The sequence below is a fragment of the Carassius gibelio genome, chromosome B23, assembly GCF_023724105.1.
Source record: "Carassius gibelio isolate Cgi1373 ecotype wild population from Czech Republic chromosome B23, carGib1.2-hapl.c, whole genome shotgun sequence".
Classification (NCBI taxonomy): domain Eukaryota; kingdom Metazoa; phylum Chordata; class Actinopteri; order Cypriniformes; family Cyprinidae; genus Carassius; species Carassius gibelio.
The window spans coordinates 17,970,280-17,987,200 of record NC_068418.1 but is presented as its reverse complement, the minus strand read 5'-3'; the positions used below and the strand labels follow the sequence as shown (position 1 = coordinate 17,987,200).

Below are 16,921 nucleotides of genomic sequence, written 5' to 3'. Positions count from 1 at the left end.
GCATGTTTTATTTAAGATTTTAACATTGAGGACTTATATAAAAACTAACTGTAATGTAGAATTCACTAGTGTAGAAATCACTAGTATGTGAGCTTGTATGTTTCTCAAAAATCAAACAGTAAAGGTATGAACACATTCATTTTGCTGATTAATATACAGTATATTAGGAAACAAGTAGACCTTTTCAAACTAGCCCCCTGGCCTCAGAACACTAGTAGATATTTTTAACAAGCTTTCTTGCCCAAAATGAAAATTGCATAGCTCTCAGTGAGTTCCCAAAGAATATACTTATTACTTATTTATGAAGACTGCCAAGCCTAGTTTGTGGACATATTTTATGCTGCATGATGCTTTGAAAGTCACTTGCTTTTATAGTCTAAACCTACTAAGTGCTTGGCTGCCTTTGATTTTTTTTTTGACGATTCATTTATTTTTTCCTTTATTTTGTATGAAACTCACAAATTGCATCTGGAAATAAAATAAGAATAGTGCAGTTGGTCAAGGAAGTTAGTTAAATTGTTCACATTAGTGTCGTATGCTAGTCATTTTCGGTGAAACAACAGGATTTATTTAGCTGACTAGGTTTTACTGCAAGTCATATTTGTCATCCTGTGTTCTTTTCAGTAAGGCGATGAACTAAAGCCTACTCATCAAATCTCTTGAGCCCTGCAAGATTTTTTATGTTTTTGTGGGGTTTATGGGCAAGAGGATTGTAGCATATCAATAGTAATTTGAGTGTCTGCTGTCCTGAAGTTAAAGCAGCTCTTTTTTTATTTGGGATGGAGTAATGGAGGGGTCAGTGCAGTTCTGATGATGTTTAGCTCAGCATGTCTGATGGAGCCATGGAAGATTTTTACACTGGACTTGTTTCTGTTCAGCCTTTGAGCTGAAATGACCTGCATGCAGTCTTCATCCCCCCTACTCCCTGCTTGCTTTATTCTCCCCATGTCATGGCCCTCTGGTTGTGCTGCAGTATTTATAGACAACCGGATGTCAGGCTGTTCTCACTGTTTCAGGGAGCCCTCCCTTTATTGTCAAGAGAATTATTTGAAGGTTAACCTTCAAGAACCTTTAGCTTCTATTCTGGAATGCTGGAATTCAAAAAGATTTCAGGAAAATTTTTTGCATTTCCTGAAATAATATATTTAATGTTGTAGCCGATTCTTTAAACCATGTTTAAGCAAAAAAGTGAATTATTATTTCAAAATTTTTAGCCTGAAAATTGTTAGCCTGAATGCAATGTAAGTCGCTTTGGATAAAAGCATCTGCTATTGCATAAATAGAATAAATAGAGCAAATGATGGGATGGCTCCCAAACAGTAATTGTGTAAAGACACTTACATATTTTGTGATTGTATTATTTATACATTGTCAATGTGAATTCAAATAAGGATTCAAGGTATGATATTATGAAAAAATAATAATTAACAATTAAAAACATTAATTTATGCTGAAGCGCACCCTTAAGCATCCATATCAGTGGTTCTCAACTGGTTTTGTTTCAGGAGCCAGATTTACATTTACATACAGTTTCATACTCTTGGCAGCCATTCATTTATCATATAAAACTCATTAGGCCAAAAACTATGTTTATGATGAATGCCATGTCCAGCATCATGTTCATGATTATACCAAGTAACAGATGATTTTTGAGTTTTATTGGATGGATGGATGGATACATACATACATACATACATACATACATACACAAATACACACCTGCACACCACCAGCAGAGAACCACATATATATTAAACATAAGATGTAGATGTCCTCACATCATGCCTTGAAACTTTTTTTATACACTTCTGGGACTTGAACACACATGCAACTGTCTTTGCCTTTTTGTGTGTGCGTGTATGTGTGTCCATATTTGATATCTCAAAGGTCTGAAGACCATTGTTGGCGCTTTGATCCAGTCGGTGAAGAAGCTGTCAGATGTGATGATCCTCACCGTTTTCTGCCTCAGTGTCTTTGCCCTCATTGGCCTGCAGCTCTTCATGGGAAATCTGCGACAAAAGTGTGTCATCTGGCCCATCAACATCACCGAACTATACCAGGCCAATGGCACCCATGCATTCAACTGGGATGAGTACATCATGAACGAAAGTGAGCTTTTGTTTAGTTTGTCACACAAATTACAAAAACAGTTTTTATTATATTATGTTTATCGTGCATTGCTTTAACTGCCATGTAGCAATCATTTAAAGTTAATCTTTAATAAAAACAAACTATAATTTAACTATAATATAATATAATACTTATATTTAGATTTTTTATTTAATAATAATCAATTAATAATTTAACACTGCTAACACTAATATATATATATATATATATATATATATATATATATATATATATATATATATATATATATATATATATATATATATATATATATATATATATATATATATATATATATATATATATATATATATATATATATATATAATAGTCTAGTTAATATTCTCTTTCTGTCATCAGCCAATTTCTACTTCCTGCCTGACCAGCTAGATGCTCTGCTGTGTGGAAACAGCTCTGATTCAGGGTGAGTGTCTGGCCTTCTCCTTCGTAACATAATTACAAAACTATAAATGACATAATACAGACATTAAAAATAATAAACAACACTTACTTGTTAAAAAAGACAAACCATGCAAGAGTTCATTGAGACACTGGGTTTTATGCTAAAACTTAGACTGGTGCCAAGTCATTTTTGGGTTGTGTGCTCCTTTCCCCTCTCAGTCGCTGTCCTGAAGGCTACACGTGCATGAAGGCTGGTCGCAATCCAAACTATGGGTACACCAGCTTTGACAGTTTTGGCTGGGCTTTCCTGGCTCTATTCCGCCTCATGACGCAGGACTTTTGGGAGAACTTGTACCAGCTGGTGAGGGCATGGTCTTTTTTCCCTCTTTCATCACTTTCAGTCCCAATTATAGATTTTTTTAAATAATTTTGCTACCGAGCAAATTAATCTTTGTGTATGTAAATAAAATTAAAATGGCTAAATTATACTGGTCTAACTTTGCACACTGAAAAAAAGTCACATTTAATTATTTGTATTTAACATGCAAATTAAACAAAACTCAGTGCTTGAGGTACCCTTATGCCTTTTATACTACATTTGTAAAGAACAGAAAATATGCAATTAGCAACTGTGGTGATATGGATCTCTCAAAATTATTTTTCCCAGTTTTTTTTTTTGCAGTTGGTTGTATTTTCATTATTCAATAATCAATATGTTTTAAGTCTAAATTTCTCACATGAAAAAGTGTTTAGGATGAGTCACAATGTATGCTGTGTTGTGCAGGATGCACACAAACACACTGAACCCTTTGGGATCATGAGCAGTAATGGACAGCTAGAAGACTAAATAGTCAAATACTAAATATAGCTTGAGCTCTAGTTGATTCTATATTCTTTATATGTAGATAAAACTAATTAACAGATTCAATTTTCATGTTTATGTTAATCTGTTGTCAAGAAATATGAAAACTAATTCAATTATTAAATAAGAGTTATTATATGACTTGAAATTTGTATTGATTGAATTTAGTAGTTTTAATACAGTTGAATAAACTGAATGTTATAGACACTATTAAATAATTGAATGCATTTGTTCCTAGAAGACAGGTAACTACAGCTCTTTTAAAGCTTATAAGGAATATCACTCCTCATATGTTAGGCTTAGTATTTTTTCATTATTTTGTCTGGCAAACCAGCTGTACTATTAAAACCATGACATTACTGGTTATCTTTCTGTTCTCCTCGTTTTAATTTTCTCAATCCAAACAGTCTGTCTCTGTGTTTGCACACCAGCATCTCAGGATGCCAGTTACTGCCTTCAGCCAGTCTATTGAACACATGCATGAATGTATGCTAAAATAATATGTATGTGTATTTCAATTCTTTGCACAAGTAGGTCAAATAGAAGCGACTGAGGCTCAGAGTAATGAACTGACATTTGCATTTTTCCAGCGAGTACATCTCAGAAATTCTTCTGTGTGTGTTAAAAAACAAACAATTTTCTATTCTAATGTATGATGCTCTGTAATATAACCTGATCTGCCCCTCATCTTCAGACCCTGAGAGCAGCAGGGAAGACCTACATGATTTTCTTTGTGCTGGTGATCTTTGTTGGCTCATTCTACCTTGTGAATCTGATCCTGGCTGTGGTGGCCATGGCATATGAAGAACAGAACCAGGCCACTATGGAAGAAGCAGAGCGAAAGGAGGCGGAGTTTAAAGCCATGCTGGAACAGCTGAAGAAACAGCAGGAGGATGCACAGGTCAGGACACGCTTTAATGCTTATAATAAGGGGTCCTCTTACATGTGTTTTTGTGCAATGTTTGCCTGCTGGTTTCTAATTGTGGACTTTTAATATCTGAAATTGAATTTTGTGACTACAATCAAAACAAATTAAACTCAGAGTAATTTAGATGAATGACTGATACATTTTGGGACTGCAGGCTAACGCAATGGCGACATCGGCGGGAACGGTGTCTGAGGACGTGGTGGAGGATGATGGTGATGGAGGTGGGAACTTGTCCTGCAGCTCATCCGAGATGTCTAAACTCAGCTCCAAGAGTGCCAAAGAGCGACGCAACCGCAAGAAGAAGTGGCGGCAGAAAGAGCAGGACAAGGAGAAAGGGGACAGTGAGAAGTTTGTCAAATCTGAATCAGATGATGGAAGCAGGTGGAGCAGATTACGTTTCCCTGACAACCGTTTAGGACGTAGGAGTTCTATAATGAACCAGGTAAAGAATGACTTTGTTGTTGTTGGTGTTCTGTTCTGTTAAAGGGATCATCGGATGCAAAATTCACTTTTAATTGTTGTTTGAAGTGAAATTTGTGTTGGCAGTGTGTGAACACATCCACCCTTAAATGATAAAAATCCAACCAGTGTTTTTTTTTTGTTTTTTTAATCCCTATAAATAATATATCCCATTTTTCAAATTAAGCCGTTCTCAGCTTCTTGGCTGTGTGACATCACGCAGATCCAGGCCCCTCCCACGATTGTTGATTTACGCTGGCTTTTTACCTTAGAACCACCCTGAGTGAGCTTGTCATCAGTCCACCATTGTTTCGACTCTGGACCAGATGTAGACAAGAATTTCTTCTAAGAAATTGAGGTGTTTTGTTGTTGGATGTAATAATGAACATAGCAGTCATCTTTTACTTCTGACATCTGAACCGCTGAAGTAGCTGTGGATTACGTTTGTTTCTGCATAAATGTGTTTGTTTGCTCAAATCATTCGCAATCCAGATCTTTTTGCAGATCTTGTTTTTGACCGGGTAAAAGGGGTGTTGTTTTACATTGAGAAATTTTAACCAAAATATTTTATAGACTTTTCATTAAGACCCTGAAGAATCATATCAACTTTTGGAAAATGGGCATCCGATGACCCCTTTAAGAAGTAACTGTAAAAGTTCCTAATGTCTGTGACTAATTTTTCCAAAAGTATGTAAAACCAAAGATGTCAGCTTTTCGATCTGTCTCTCTGTCTTTCCTGCCTTCAGTCTCTGCTCAGCATCCCAGGCTCACCATTCCCTTCAAGACGCAACAGTAAGAGCAGCATCTTCAGCCGCTGCAAGGACGGAGGCTCGGAGAATGAGTTTGCAGATGATGAACACAGCACAGTTGAGGAGTACGACGAGCGGCGTGATTCGTTCTTAAACCCACAACGTCGCAGCAGCTACACAGGTTACTACGGCAAGTGCAACAGCACTGTGGATTGCAATGGAGTGGTTTCTCTCATCGGACCGGGGCCTGGCGGACGCCTACTGCCTGAGGTGATAATAGATAAGGCAGTCACTGATGACAGCGTAAGGAAGTCTAAGAGTAGATCAGTCTAGGCATGGGCATTATCTATCTCTGAACCTTGGCTCTCTCTCTGTTTGGCTCTCTCTCTTTCTAATTCATTTGTTTTCTGATGTAATGGTTATTTTGACTTATACTCTAAAATGAGCTGTCTGTCAGTTGAGGACTGCTCCTGTGTGATATGCTGCCCTCTGATGCCAGTTTGAAATTAGTGAACAAGCTGCTAATATATAGTTCTCAGTAAATTAACCATTAAGATTTATAAAACTGGGGTTTCATACACTACCATTCAAACAATTGGGGTTGAATTTCTTAAAATATTGTAAAATATTATTACATTTTTAATACTTGTTTTCTATTTTAATATATATTTATGTAATATACTGTATTCTTGTAATGGCAAAGCTGAGTTTTCAGCAGTCTTCAGTGTCACATGATCCTTCAGAAATTAGCTTAATATGCAGATTTGGTGCAGCATTATATATATATTTTTATTATCAATGTTGAAAATGTTTATGCTGCTTAATATCTTCATGGAATTCATGTTTTTCTAAGAATTATTTGATGACTAGAAAGTTTAATAGAACTTAATTTATTTGAAATAGATCTTTTGTAGCATTGTTTAATTTAAATATTAATTTCCCCTTTTGATTAATTTTAATGCATCCTTGCTAAATAAAAGTATTGATTTCTTTGAAAAAATCTTGCTGACCCCAACATTTTGAATGGTAATGAATGTCTCATTACACCCCACAAGCAAAATATTTCTTCATTTTTTCATATTTATTTATTTATTTGTTTGTTTTAACATGCATGTCAACTTAAGGTCCTTTGTAATTGTATTTCATTTTCTATTCAGCAAAGGTGAATTAACCATGAAATTCTTCCACTTCCACCATCTAGCCTTAAAATCTCTTTTCATATTTTCTCTAAATCTAGAATTTTTTTTTGTATACCATGTGTGTTTTTCTGTTTCTTCTTTATAGTGAATACATGCATTTTTTTTTTTTTTTTACTTAATATGATGATCAGCACCATTTCTTCATACTGTTATTATAATGGAAGCATTTTAGTTAGCCTGGTAGTTAGCATGGTAGTCTGCTAGCTTTATGAATCATATAGAGGAATGGTCTAGCTTCAGATCTTCAGCATGAGGTTAATGGATCATGATATTTATACTTTTCTTCTCTTGACTTCTTAGACTGAATGCATGCTGATGCATGCTGACTGGATCTCCTCTGGAGATGCAGGGGCTTCAGATGAGAGGAGGGAGGGAGTGGAGAACAATGGCAGATTTATAATATGATAAACTTGAATTAATAGCCTTCCCAGCATTCTGGATCATTTTTAAAACAAACAGTGGCTGACTGTTTTAAATGGCCATAAGAGTGAGCATTTTGATAACATATAGCATGTTAATCACATGCTTATGATAGGAATATGCATCGCAGGAATGCTAATGACAAATACCCATGAATTTCCACCCTACCTTCTCTCTTGTGAGAGTCCAGCATGTCTCTGCTTTAATGCATTCAAATGAAAAATGGCTCCTTTGGACAAAATGTGTTGACAAAAATTCTTCTCCTAACCAGCCTTTCATTAACTAGCCCTGTGATGCAGATTTTTTCCCTACCCATTGACTGCACTGTATAATGTTGTGGTGCTATTGTTTAACCTTATTGTTTTTCTCCTGACAGTCAACCACTGATCTCGAAATCAAGAAGAAACTCTCAGGCTCTCTAATGGTTTCTCTAGAGCAGCTTAACACATCGTTTGGGCGCAAGGAGCGAGTCAACAGTGTCATGAGTGTGTTAACCAACACATTGGTTGAGGGTATGTCCATATCTTTTAACTCAAGGAATGTACTGCTTAAAAAAAAAAAAAGGAAATATGTTTACCATGGTTACCATACTTCTCATTCTTTGCTTCCAGAATTGGAAGAGTCTCAGAGGAATTGTCCACCATGCTGGTACAAATTTGCCAACAAGTTTCTTATCTGGGAATGCGGACCTGTTTGGATGAAGATTAAGAAGATTGTGAACCTGATCGTGATGGACCCTTTTGTAGACTTGGCTATCACCATTTGTATTGTGTTGAATACTCTCTTCATGGCCATGGAGCATTACCCTATGACGGAGAATTTTGAACATGTGCTGTCTGTCGGAAACCTGGTGAGGATTCTGCATAGCCCTTTTTTTCCCCCAAGTGTCTTTGAATTCAAATATAAAAAATTATTTCGTTGCTTGATGAAACTATGCCCCTCCCCCACTACTTATTTTTGTAGTCTCTGCAGGGACGTTGTTGGAACACTCAAAGCAATTTTTTTGCTTGATGTAGAGACAGTGCTAAGCTACTGGATGAGTGTGGTGGTACAGAACATAAATATTTCATTTAGCCTAATCGATGAGCAGCAGTAAAATGGTGCAGTTTTCACAGTTCTAGGAGCTTGAACCTGTACAATTTGGTTCTTGCATCTTAATGAGTATAAAAATAATTGAAAAATGTTCAACATTGCAGGAAAGCACAGATAATGTTCCTCACTTATGAACCAAATTGCTTTTTATATTATGTTGCCAAGTGATACAGAGACTGTTAGGGGTGCATAAATTAATGCAGTGCAACATACACCTATCACAAATCATGATTTTCTGAACAACGTAACCTGCGTTGTGGAGTAAACCACGTGCATGCAATAGCCAGGCCTCTCTCAATGAAATTTCAGCAAATTTCAGCTGACATGGTGATATAATGATGCAAGTATTCAAACTTCTTCAGTACACATGTGGGACGGAGCAGGTCGTGGCTGTGCAGGCGTCCGTGTGACTCACATTCGCTGTTTGTGCAGACATGCAGCAGGCCTCGTGGAGTCAAAACCACCTTGTACCTTCCCCCAGTTCACCCGCATGCAAAGTGATTAACTGCAACATTCAGCTGTGACAGCAGGATGATACGTTTGACACTTTGAACGTCACAGAGTGTAGTGTAGCGATTGGTCAGGGAGTTATTGTGAATGTGTAGGCCAGGATGTTGTTGCTGCTAGGTTAGGAAAGCGCTGAAGACTCTCATAACTGAATTGCTAATTTGTCTTTAATCAGTTTGTTGATATGGGGTTGATTTATATAAATTAGTCTGGCTTGTTAAATTGAGATGTTACCAACATGACATAGTATCTTATAAAAAGTAATTAATCAATGACACATATATATAGACATCCAAAATAAAAAAAACAGGAATATATATATAATAATTTATTTTAATTTTTTAATGTTATGAAGAGAAAGTGAGCTGTTTGTCACCAATCTGTGTCATTTCTGTTTTCTTTTTTCCAGGTGTTTACTGGTATCTTCACTGCCGAAATGTTTGCCAAACTGGTTGCAATGGACCCATACTACTATTTCCAGGAAGGCTGGAATATTTTTGATGGAATTATCGTGAGCTTGAGTTTAATGGAGTTGGGCTTGGCTGATGTAGAAGGTCTTTCTGTGCTGAGATCATTCCGATTGGTAAGCATTTTTATTACTTCATATCTTTGATGTGTGTGCATGTGCTATTGCATTAAGAAATTATGTGTTTTAGGGAACAGAATCAGTGGTTGTCTAATTTTAAATTGCATACTATTGTGAAAAGTTCATCCATGCATATGTTTTATTCACACGTGTTTTATTCAAACAACAACTGATCCCTGCCCTACATTTCTGAATAACCTGGTTTACTCGGATGTACATCACAATACAGAGTAAAATATTTTTTTGCTACTTCATTTACATTGCAACTTTAATGCTTATTTAAACAAATTTGAGTACCATGCTCTTAGTGTTGTCTGTATGTCTGCATATGCAGTACAGACCTGCCAACCTGTACGCATTTTGTGTAGCAATTTATGTAGCAGTTTATCATTCTAAAATACATGAATCCTGGTGACGCCTCCGTCCACATGCAATACTCAAAACAAGCAATAGAAAAAGATGGAGTTCGACCAATCATATCATTTTTGCATATAAATAATTTCCATGTGTTTTATTTATCTCCAAACAGGCTCTGTTTGTGTGTCTGTCAGTATACACTGCTTAAAAAGCGCCATTACATGGGTTTATAGCACTAAATAATGGCCAATCCATAAAAATAATACTTCTCTCAAAAGAAATAGACATTTGATAATACATGTTTTTACAGTGAAAAAAAAGTGTATTGGAGTTTTAATTAAAGGGTCCTGGAATTTTTTTAAAGAAGTCATTGGATGCCCATTTTTCACAAGTTGATATGATTCTTTAGGGTCTTAATGAAAAGTCTATAACATACTTTGGTTAAAATTTCACGATAGTAATCTAAAACAACACCCTTTTTACCACATCAAAAATGGCTCTGTTCACAGCGACCAGTTTTGGTGCATGTCCCTTTAAATGCTAATGAGCTCTGCTCACCCCACCCTTCTCTTCTGTGGGGTGATGAGCCGTTCTCTGAGAGACTGTAAACTTTAGTCACATTTAGCTGTGGAAATTGCTTAACAGCACATTGTTAGAAAAGGCGATTCGCAAAGATTAATAAAAAAAAAACTTACTTCTTCTGTGGGTGAAGCTGGATCACAAATGATTTGTGTGAACATAAAATAATCAAGGTAGATTTGGGGACGCATCCCCTTCAAAACCAAACGTAATCTACTGCATCTTTAGTGGCTCAGATGTTTGGAGCAAAAAAAAGCACTGGGTGTTTCTATTTTTATTATAGGGTGGTTGTGTACACAAACTGCCAACACATATTTATGTTCAAACAACATGTAAAAGTGATTTTTTGCATGCAATAACCCCTTGCTTGTAAAATAACTCTGATGTACCAAACCAACAGATCCAAACTGAAAACGTCTCTAGCTTATGTATGTAACCCTAGTTCCTTGAGGGAACGAAACGCGCTTCTAACAACGCTTTGGGGAACGCGCTTAGCTTGAGCGACTCTGAATATCGTGTGTAATCAGTCCAATGGAAGAGCATGACGTCACAGGCAGGGTGATGTAAGCGACCAGGAAGCTATAAAAGCACGTGCTGCACAGCTGGCATCAGCTTCGAGTACCAGCAAGCACCAGCAGGGGTGCCGGGGGTATGGCTCCGAGACGCAGTGCTCGTTCCCTCGAAGGAACTAGGGTTACATACGTAACCTAGAGACATTCCTCTTCAGGAACTCGAGCTGTGTCAAACAACGTTTTGGGGAATGAGTACCAATGCCGCCAGACTACTAAACCCCTGCCTAGTGTGTATCCGAAGAGCACAGCTTAGGACGAGAGGACAGAAGTGCCTGGAGTGACTGGCAAGTCTAAACCATAGAATTTTACAAATGTAGAGGGCGTGGACCATCCCGCAGGATTGCAGATGTCCAGCATGGATACACCTGCTAGGAAGGCCTTGGAGGCCGCCATACCCCGAGTAGAGTGAGGCTTGGCGACCTTGATAGTGCGAAGTGGATTACACCTCGGGGAAAATCCCTTGGTCTTGAGCAACCACTGTAGGGGTGTCATGTACAGCAGGCCAAGAGGTATCATGTTGGACGCAGCTGCCATCAGACCCAGCAATCTTTGAAATTGTTTGACAGTGAGTGACTGGCCTTCTCTGACTCTCTCGACTGAGATGAGATTCGACTCGATACGAGCAGGGGACAATCGTGCCTGCATCGCGGTCTAATCCCATACTACGCTTAGGTGGTTTTCTGAACCGGAGAAAGTACACTCTTCTTGGCATTCAGTCTCAAACCCAGCTCCCCCAAATGTGCGAGAGCAACCTGCTCTGACTGAGCTAAAATCAACCAATCGTTGATATAGTTGAGAATGCGGATGCCCTGCATGCGAAGGGGAACCAGAGCCAGATCTACACATTTTGTGAACGTGCGGGGTGAGAGTGCAAGGCCAAAGGGAAGTACTCGATATTGGTAGGCTTCGCCCCCGAAAGCGAACCTCAGAAACTTCCTGTGTTGTGGAAGGATGGATATGTGGAAGTATGCATCTTTGAGATCTATTGTGACAAACCAGTCCTCGGACCTGATCTGACCTACAAGATGTTTGATCGTGAGCATTTTGAACTTCAATCTCATAACTGAACGATTTAAGACCCTCAAGTCTATAATCGGACGCAACCCCCCATCCTTTTTTGGAACTATGAAATACCGGCTGTAGAACCCGGACTCCCTGTCTTGAGGAGGGACCACCTCGATGGCCTCCTCCTCTAATAGGGTTTTCACTTCCTGTTCCATGACCATGACCTCATTGAACATCGGTGGAGCAGAGCTGAACTGAATACTGTAGCCTTTTTCTACTGTGTGCAGGACCCATTGAGATACATTTGGCAGTAGTTTACACGCTGCTAAATAATCTACTAAGGGAATCAGTCTCTCGAGACTGACTTCTGGTGTAAGAGGCCCCCGCAGGGGCGGCGAGCATCTCAGCCCGCTAAGCGCACGGGCGGAAGATACTGAGAACGATGCTTGCTGGGGACCGCTGTGCCCAGGAACATTGGCAGGGTTGGCAGATCGGCCCCCAGAGGGCGCTGAGGCGAGACTGGCACCATGTACTGTGGTGTGTACTGCTCTAGCCCAGCAGAGGCTGCCTCTTGAAACCCTGGGCTTCTGGCGTCAGGGCTTCTTAGCTGAGGGCTTCTTAGCTTCAATGACTGCCCTCAGATCTTGCTTGGGCTTAGAAGACCTCGGCTGAGACTCTCGTGCGCGACGCAGAGGAGCACGAGAGGGGACACTCTGTTTTTGGGCCTGGCAGTATGAGAAGCTAGGGTAGGCCCCAAGAGAGCGACGAGAGCCAACTCAGCGTGCTTCTCTCCCAGGCAGACCACGCATAGGCTGTGTGTATCCCCTCTCGTTATATATCGCAGGCAGGGAGGAACACACAACCTATAACGCAACCTGGATTCCCCTTCAATATGCTTTGCTTTCGCATTGCTCTTCGACATGACTTGGAGCTTTAACTGGACAGACAACAGTAAATAAGACTCACAAGACAAACAAATGACATTCACACACAGAGCGCTTGATGAAAGACGCGAAGCTGTTGCATTCCTACTGTTTATTATAAAATAATGTTTAAGAGTAATATCACAAACTGAGTGCAGACACTGAGTAACATAATGATTTTTTTTGTTCTCACTGCACACTGATGATACTAAAAAAAAAAAAAAAAAAAAGTCTAATGTTGTCAGGTTTGGACAGTATGTCATTTATGTTATGATTGTCATCTGCTTCCATACAAATAAGCATACATCAAGCATACATAAGCATGAACACAGATGTCTCATAAATAAATAACAAATTCTGTTTAGCACCTTCTTTCTGTGGGAGGTAATATGACAATGTTAATTGCATCAGGCAGAATGTGAGTATAATAAGCCTAATTTGCATAGAAAGGAGGTGTGTTTGTACTGAAAATAATGAGTTATTTTATTTAAATACAGAGCAACATTATTTTAAAGCAGTGTCTGGTTAAACAGTATTGTGGGTGGTTAGTGAATAAGACAATGAATAAGAGGCACAACTCTTTAATGAATTTGCCCTTTGTTTTCAATAGCCCACATTCAAAGAGCAATATTGAACATGTTTATTATACTTGTGCTCTCTTGTAACAGCTGAGAGTTTTTAAACTGGCCAAGTCATGGCCCACTCTTAACATGCTGATTAAGATCATCGGCAACTCAGTGGGAGCTTTGGGGAACCTGACCCTGGTGTTGGCCATCATCGTCTTCATCTTCGCCGTTGTGGGCATGCAGTTGTTTGGGAAGAGCTACAAGGACTGTGTGTGTAAGATCGCTGAAGATTGCGAGCTGCCCCGCTGGCACATGAATGACTTCTTTCATTCATTCTTAATCGTCTTCCGGGTGTTATGTGGAGAGTGGATTGAGACCATGTGGGACTGTATGGAAGTGGCTGGACAGGGAATGTGTCTCATCGTCTTCATGATGGTCATGGTCATAGGAAACTTGGTGGTAAGTGTTCTTTAAATGCAGAAAATGCATTTTTGTCATACATTTGTCAAGTTGTACTGAAATCTGCAAACATGGAGATAAATGCAAGATTTAGGTTTCTATCTCTTTGTTGAAAGCCCAGGTAACCAAAACTTAAAAGATCCAAAAAGGTTATAAATTTGGGTGATATTAACCTATATGAATCAAACAGTTTAATCTAAGTCAAGTGAAGAGATACAGTCGCTTCATATGATTAACGTTCAGTTTAGGCTTTTATTCACAATTAAACACAAATACATTGAAACATTATGCTTGCCTGGTGTTTTATTTTTCTTTATCTGAATTAATATATGGTTGCCTGTTATATATATAGTATATTGTGTATATCTATATTACATTTATATTACATTACTATTTTTGCATTATTCTGTCTGAACCAAGATGAACCAAATAAAAGCCAAAACTGAAATTCTCTTTATGATGTCTTTAAAACCTTTTTGGGTCTTTCAAGCTTTGGTTACTTAAACTTTCAATGGAGGGAGGAACTTCTCAGGTTTAATAAAAAAATATTAATTCTTTTGTCTTTTGGCTTTGGGACCATGTGAAAGTGAGTAAACGATGACAGAGTTAAAAATTTTGGGTTAACTATCACTTTAAATTGTAGCAGTATGCCTGAGTTTATGAATCATAAAATGACTCCAAAGGCAGCTGTCTTGGTAATTTGTGGCTATTTATTATTAATTTATATTACTTTTCTCTCACACTGATCAGGTCTTGAATCTGTTCCTTGCCTTGCTGCTGAGCTCATTCAGCGCAGACAACTTGGCAGCTTCTGATGATGACGGCGAGATGAACAACTTACAGATTGCCGTTATTCGCATTAAGAAGGGAATTGCCTGGGTGAAGGCCAAAGTTCGAGAGCTGGTCAACATCATCCTCAGGAGGAAGGTCACTGACGAGGCCAAGCCGCTAGATGAAATGTACGACCGGAAGCTAAACTGCATCACCAATCATACCGGCGTGGACATCAGTCGTGACATGGACTATCAGAAAAATGGCAACGGGACCAGCAGTGGTATAGGCAGTAGTGTAGGCAAGTACATGATTGATGATGACCACATGTCCTTCATCCACAACCCCAACCTGACCGTATGCGTGCCCATTGCCGTGGGCGAGTCAGACTTTGAGAATCTCAACACAGAAGATTTCAGCAGTGAGTCTGAAGCAGAGGGCGGCAAAGAAGTGAGTATGCAAAAGAGCTGATGTTGTGATGCTTTAAGGCTTTGACCTAGTTGCTAGTGGGTGAAATGTAATACCCTGTGGTTATTGATTTGGCCTCAGGAGTAAATGTTTAGTGATTCTAAACTGAGGTGTTTGCTAATTTTTGTCCATGATATTGATATATCTGGAGTAAAGAGCAGTGTATTGTTTCAAAATGATGTTCAAACGTGTGTAGGCCATTTAGAACACTGTATTGTGAAACATTAATACAGATGACTGTCTTTTCATTCTTGGAGCTAAAGTGTGTTAGTTCTGGATGTCTAGCATAGTGAAACAACAGTTTACAAATACCTTTTCTTGTCTGCCACTGGTCAGGCAAACAGTCCTAAAACCTGTGCTATTTAAGAAATTGTTCTTTTTGAGCATCTTGAGTTTTTTAAGCATTTTAATAATGCGGTTACAGTTGGGATTGAACATTGTTTTTGCTTTGCTATTAACATAAAAAATGGCACTTGTGAACTCTTCTTAATTAGTTGGATGAAATCAGCTCTTCAGAGGGCAGCACCATAGATCTTAAACCAGAGGTAGAAGAAGCGGTGGTGGTGGAGGCAGTAGAGGAATATGTTGACCCAGAACCTTGTTGGACTGAAGGTAAAGGGTTCATAGATTCCTCTTTGCAAATTATAATAATTTTTCAATTCAGAAACCGTAATAGATTGTGAGAACAGAAGTATAATGTGTGGCATTTTGCAGCTTGTGTGGCCCGCTACAAGTGTTGTGATGTGCCCATCACGGAGGGCTGGGGTAAGAATTGGTGGTTCCTCCGGAAGACCTGCTATCTCATTGTGGAGCACAACTGGTTTGAAACCATCATCATCTTTATGATCCTCCTCAGTAGTGGAGCGTTGGTGAGGATCTACACAAACACACACAAATTTCTTACAGGGATGTGCTGAAGCACTTTGTTCTGTGTTTAACTACTTGAGTAGAAAAATGCTGCTTAAATATTGTTTGGGATTCAATTATTATATTGTGTTGTAACATAAAAACATTGGGGGTTTTTTTTGTCCTTTTGAACCGATTTCCATTTTGTTTTGGATACTGTCTGACTGTTAAATGAATGTTCATGTGAGGTATATATAATGTGAGGTTCAAGCAGGCATTGAGTCATTGTAGAAACCTGGCACCAGAGCTGAACTGCTGGGTGTTGTGATTAATGGACTGTACTATTCATCCTATTGGATCTATTTCTGGCACTGGAAATGTTTCTGTCTTTAGCACTGCTCATGTTGCCAAAAAAGGAATGAAATAGAATCAGGGGTCTTGCTTTATACGATTGCTTTTTTAATGCTGACTCTGTTTTTAACTGAATTATTGCACAAAATAGTAGCCTTCTGTTCAGTTGTTTTCCCAGTTGTTGTTGTGCATAAATAATAATAATATCATTATCATTATTTCATTATTTCTGATGATTATTTCTTGCATTCTCTTTAGTTTTCTAATTTAAATGAAAACCACTGAGAGGTATTGTAAGAAGCAGATAGTACTTGTTTTATTAATGCAACTATATGTTATCTGCTGCAGGCATTTGAGGATGTGTACATTGAACAGAGGAAGACGATCCGTATTATTCTGGAGTACGCTGACAAGGTCTTTACCTACATCTTCATATTGGAGATGTTGTTAAAGTGGGTGGCCTACGGTTTTGTCAAGTACTTCACCAACGCCTGGTGCTGGCTGGACTTCTTCATTGTTGACGTAAGTCTACGATCTAATTTGTGCTGTGTTTGTTGTCAGTTTGATAAATGCCCTTAACGTACACATTTTGTTGATGGGTTCCATCCTGCCAAAAGCAAAGTCTGACTAGTGTTATATTGTATTACAACCTGGATCAGAACATATTTCATTTCTAATATGAAGCTATGT

The 16,921-nt window shown here is 38.5% G+C and overlaps 1 protein-coding gene across 1 annotated transcript in view; it reads left to right on the top strand.

Moving 5' to 3' along the window:
• The window catches only part of LOC128011894 (sodium channel protein type 8 subunit alpha-like), a 54,035-nt gene that overhangs the window by 17,556 nt on the left and 19,558 nt on the right, over positions 1-16,921 (top strand). The window contains exons 7-20 of the mRNA XM_052594673.1: positions 1,888-2,109; positions 2,491-2,554; positions 2,752-2,893; positions 4,089-4,295; positions 4,477-4,764; positions 5,528-5,800; positions 7,526-7,661; positions 7,761-7,999; positions 9,158-9,331; positions 13,439-13,795; positions 14,546-15,016; positions 15,529-15,646; positions 15,749-15,903; positions 16,580-16,753. Coding sequence (XP_052450633.1) covers positions 1,888-2,109; positions 2,491-2,554; positions 2,752-2,893; positions 4,089-4,295; positions 4,477-4,764; positions 5,528-5,800; positions 7,526-7,661; positions 7,761-7,999; positions 9,158-9,331; positions 13,439-13,795; positions 14,546-15,016; positions 15,529-15,646; positions 15,749-15,903; positions 16,580-16,753 — 3,020 coding nt within the window. The remainder of the gene's footprint in view (positions 1-1,887; positions 2,110-2,490; positions 2,555-2,751; positions 2,894-4,088; positions 4,296-4,476; positions 4,765-5,527; positions 5,801-7,525; positions 7,662-7,760; positions 8,000-9,157; positions 9,332-13,438; positions 13,796-14,545; positions 15,017-15,528; positions 15,647-15,748; positions 15,904-16,579; positions 16,754-16,921) is intronic.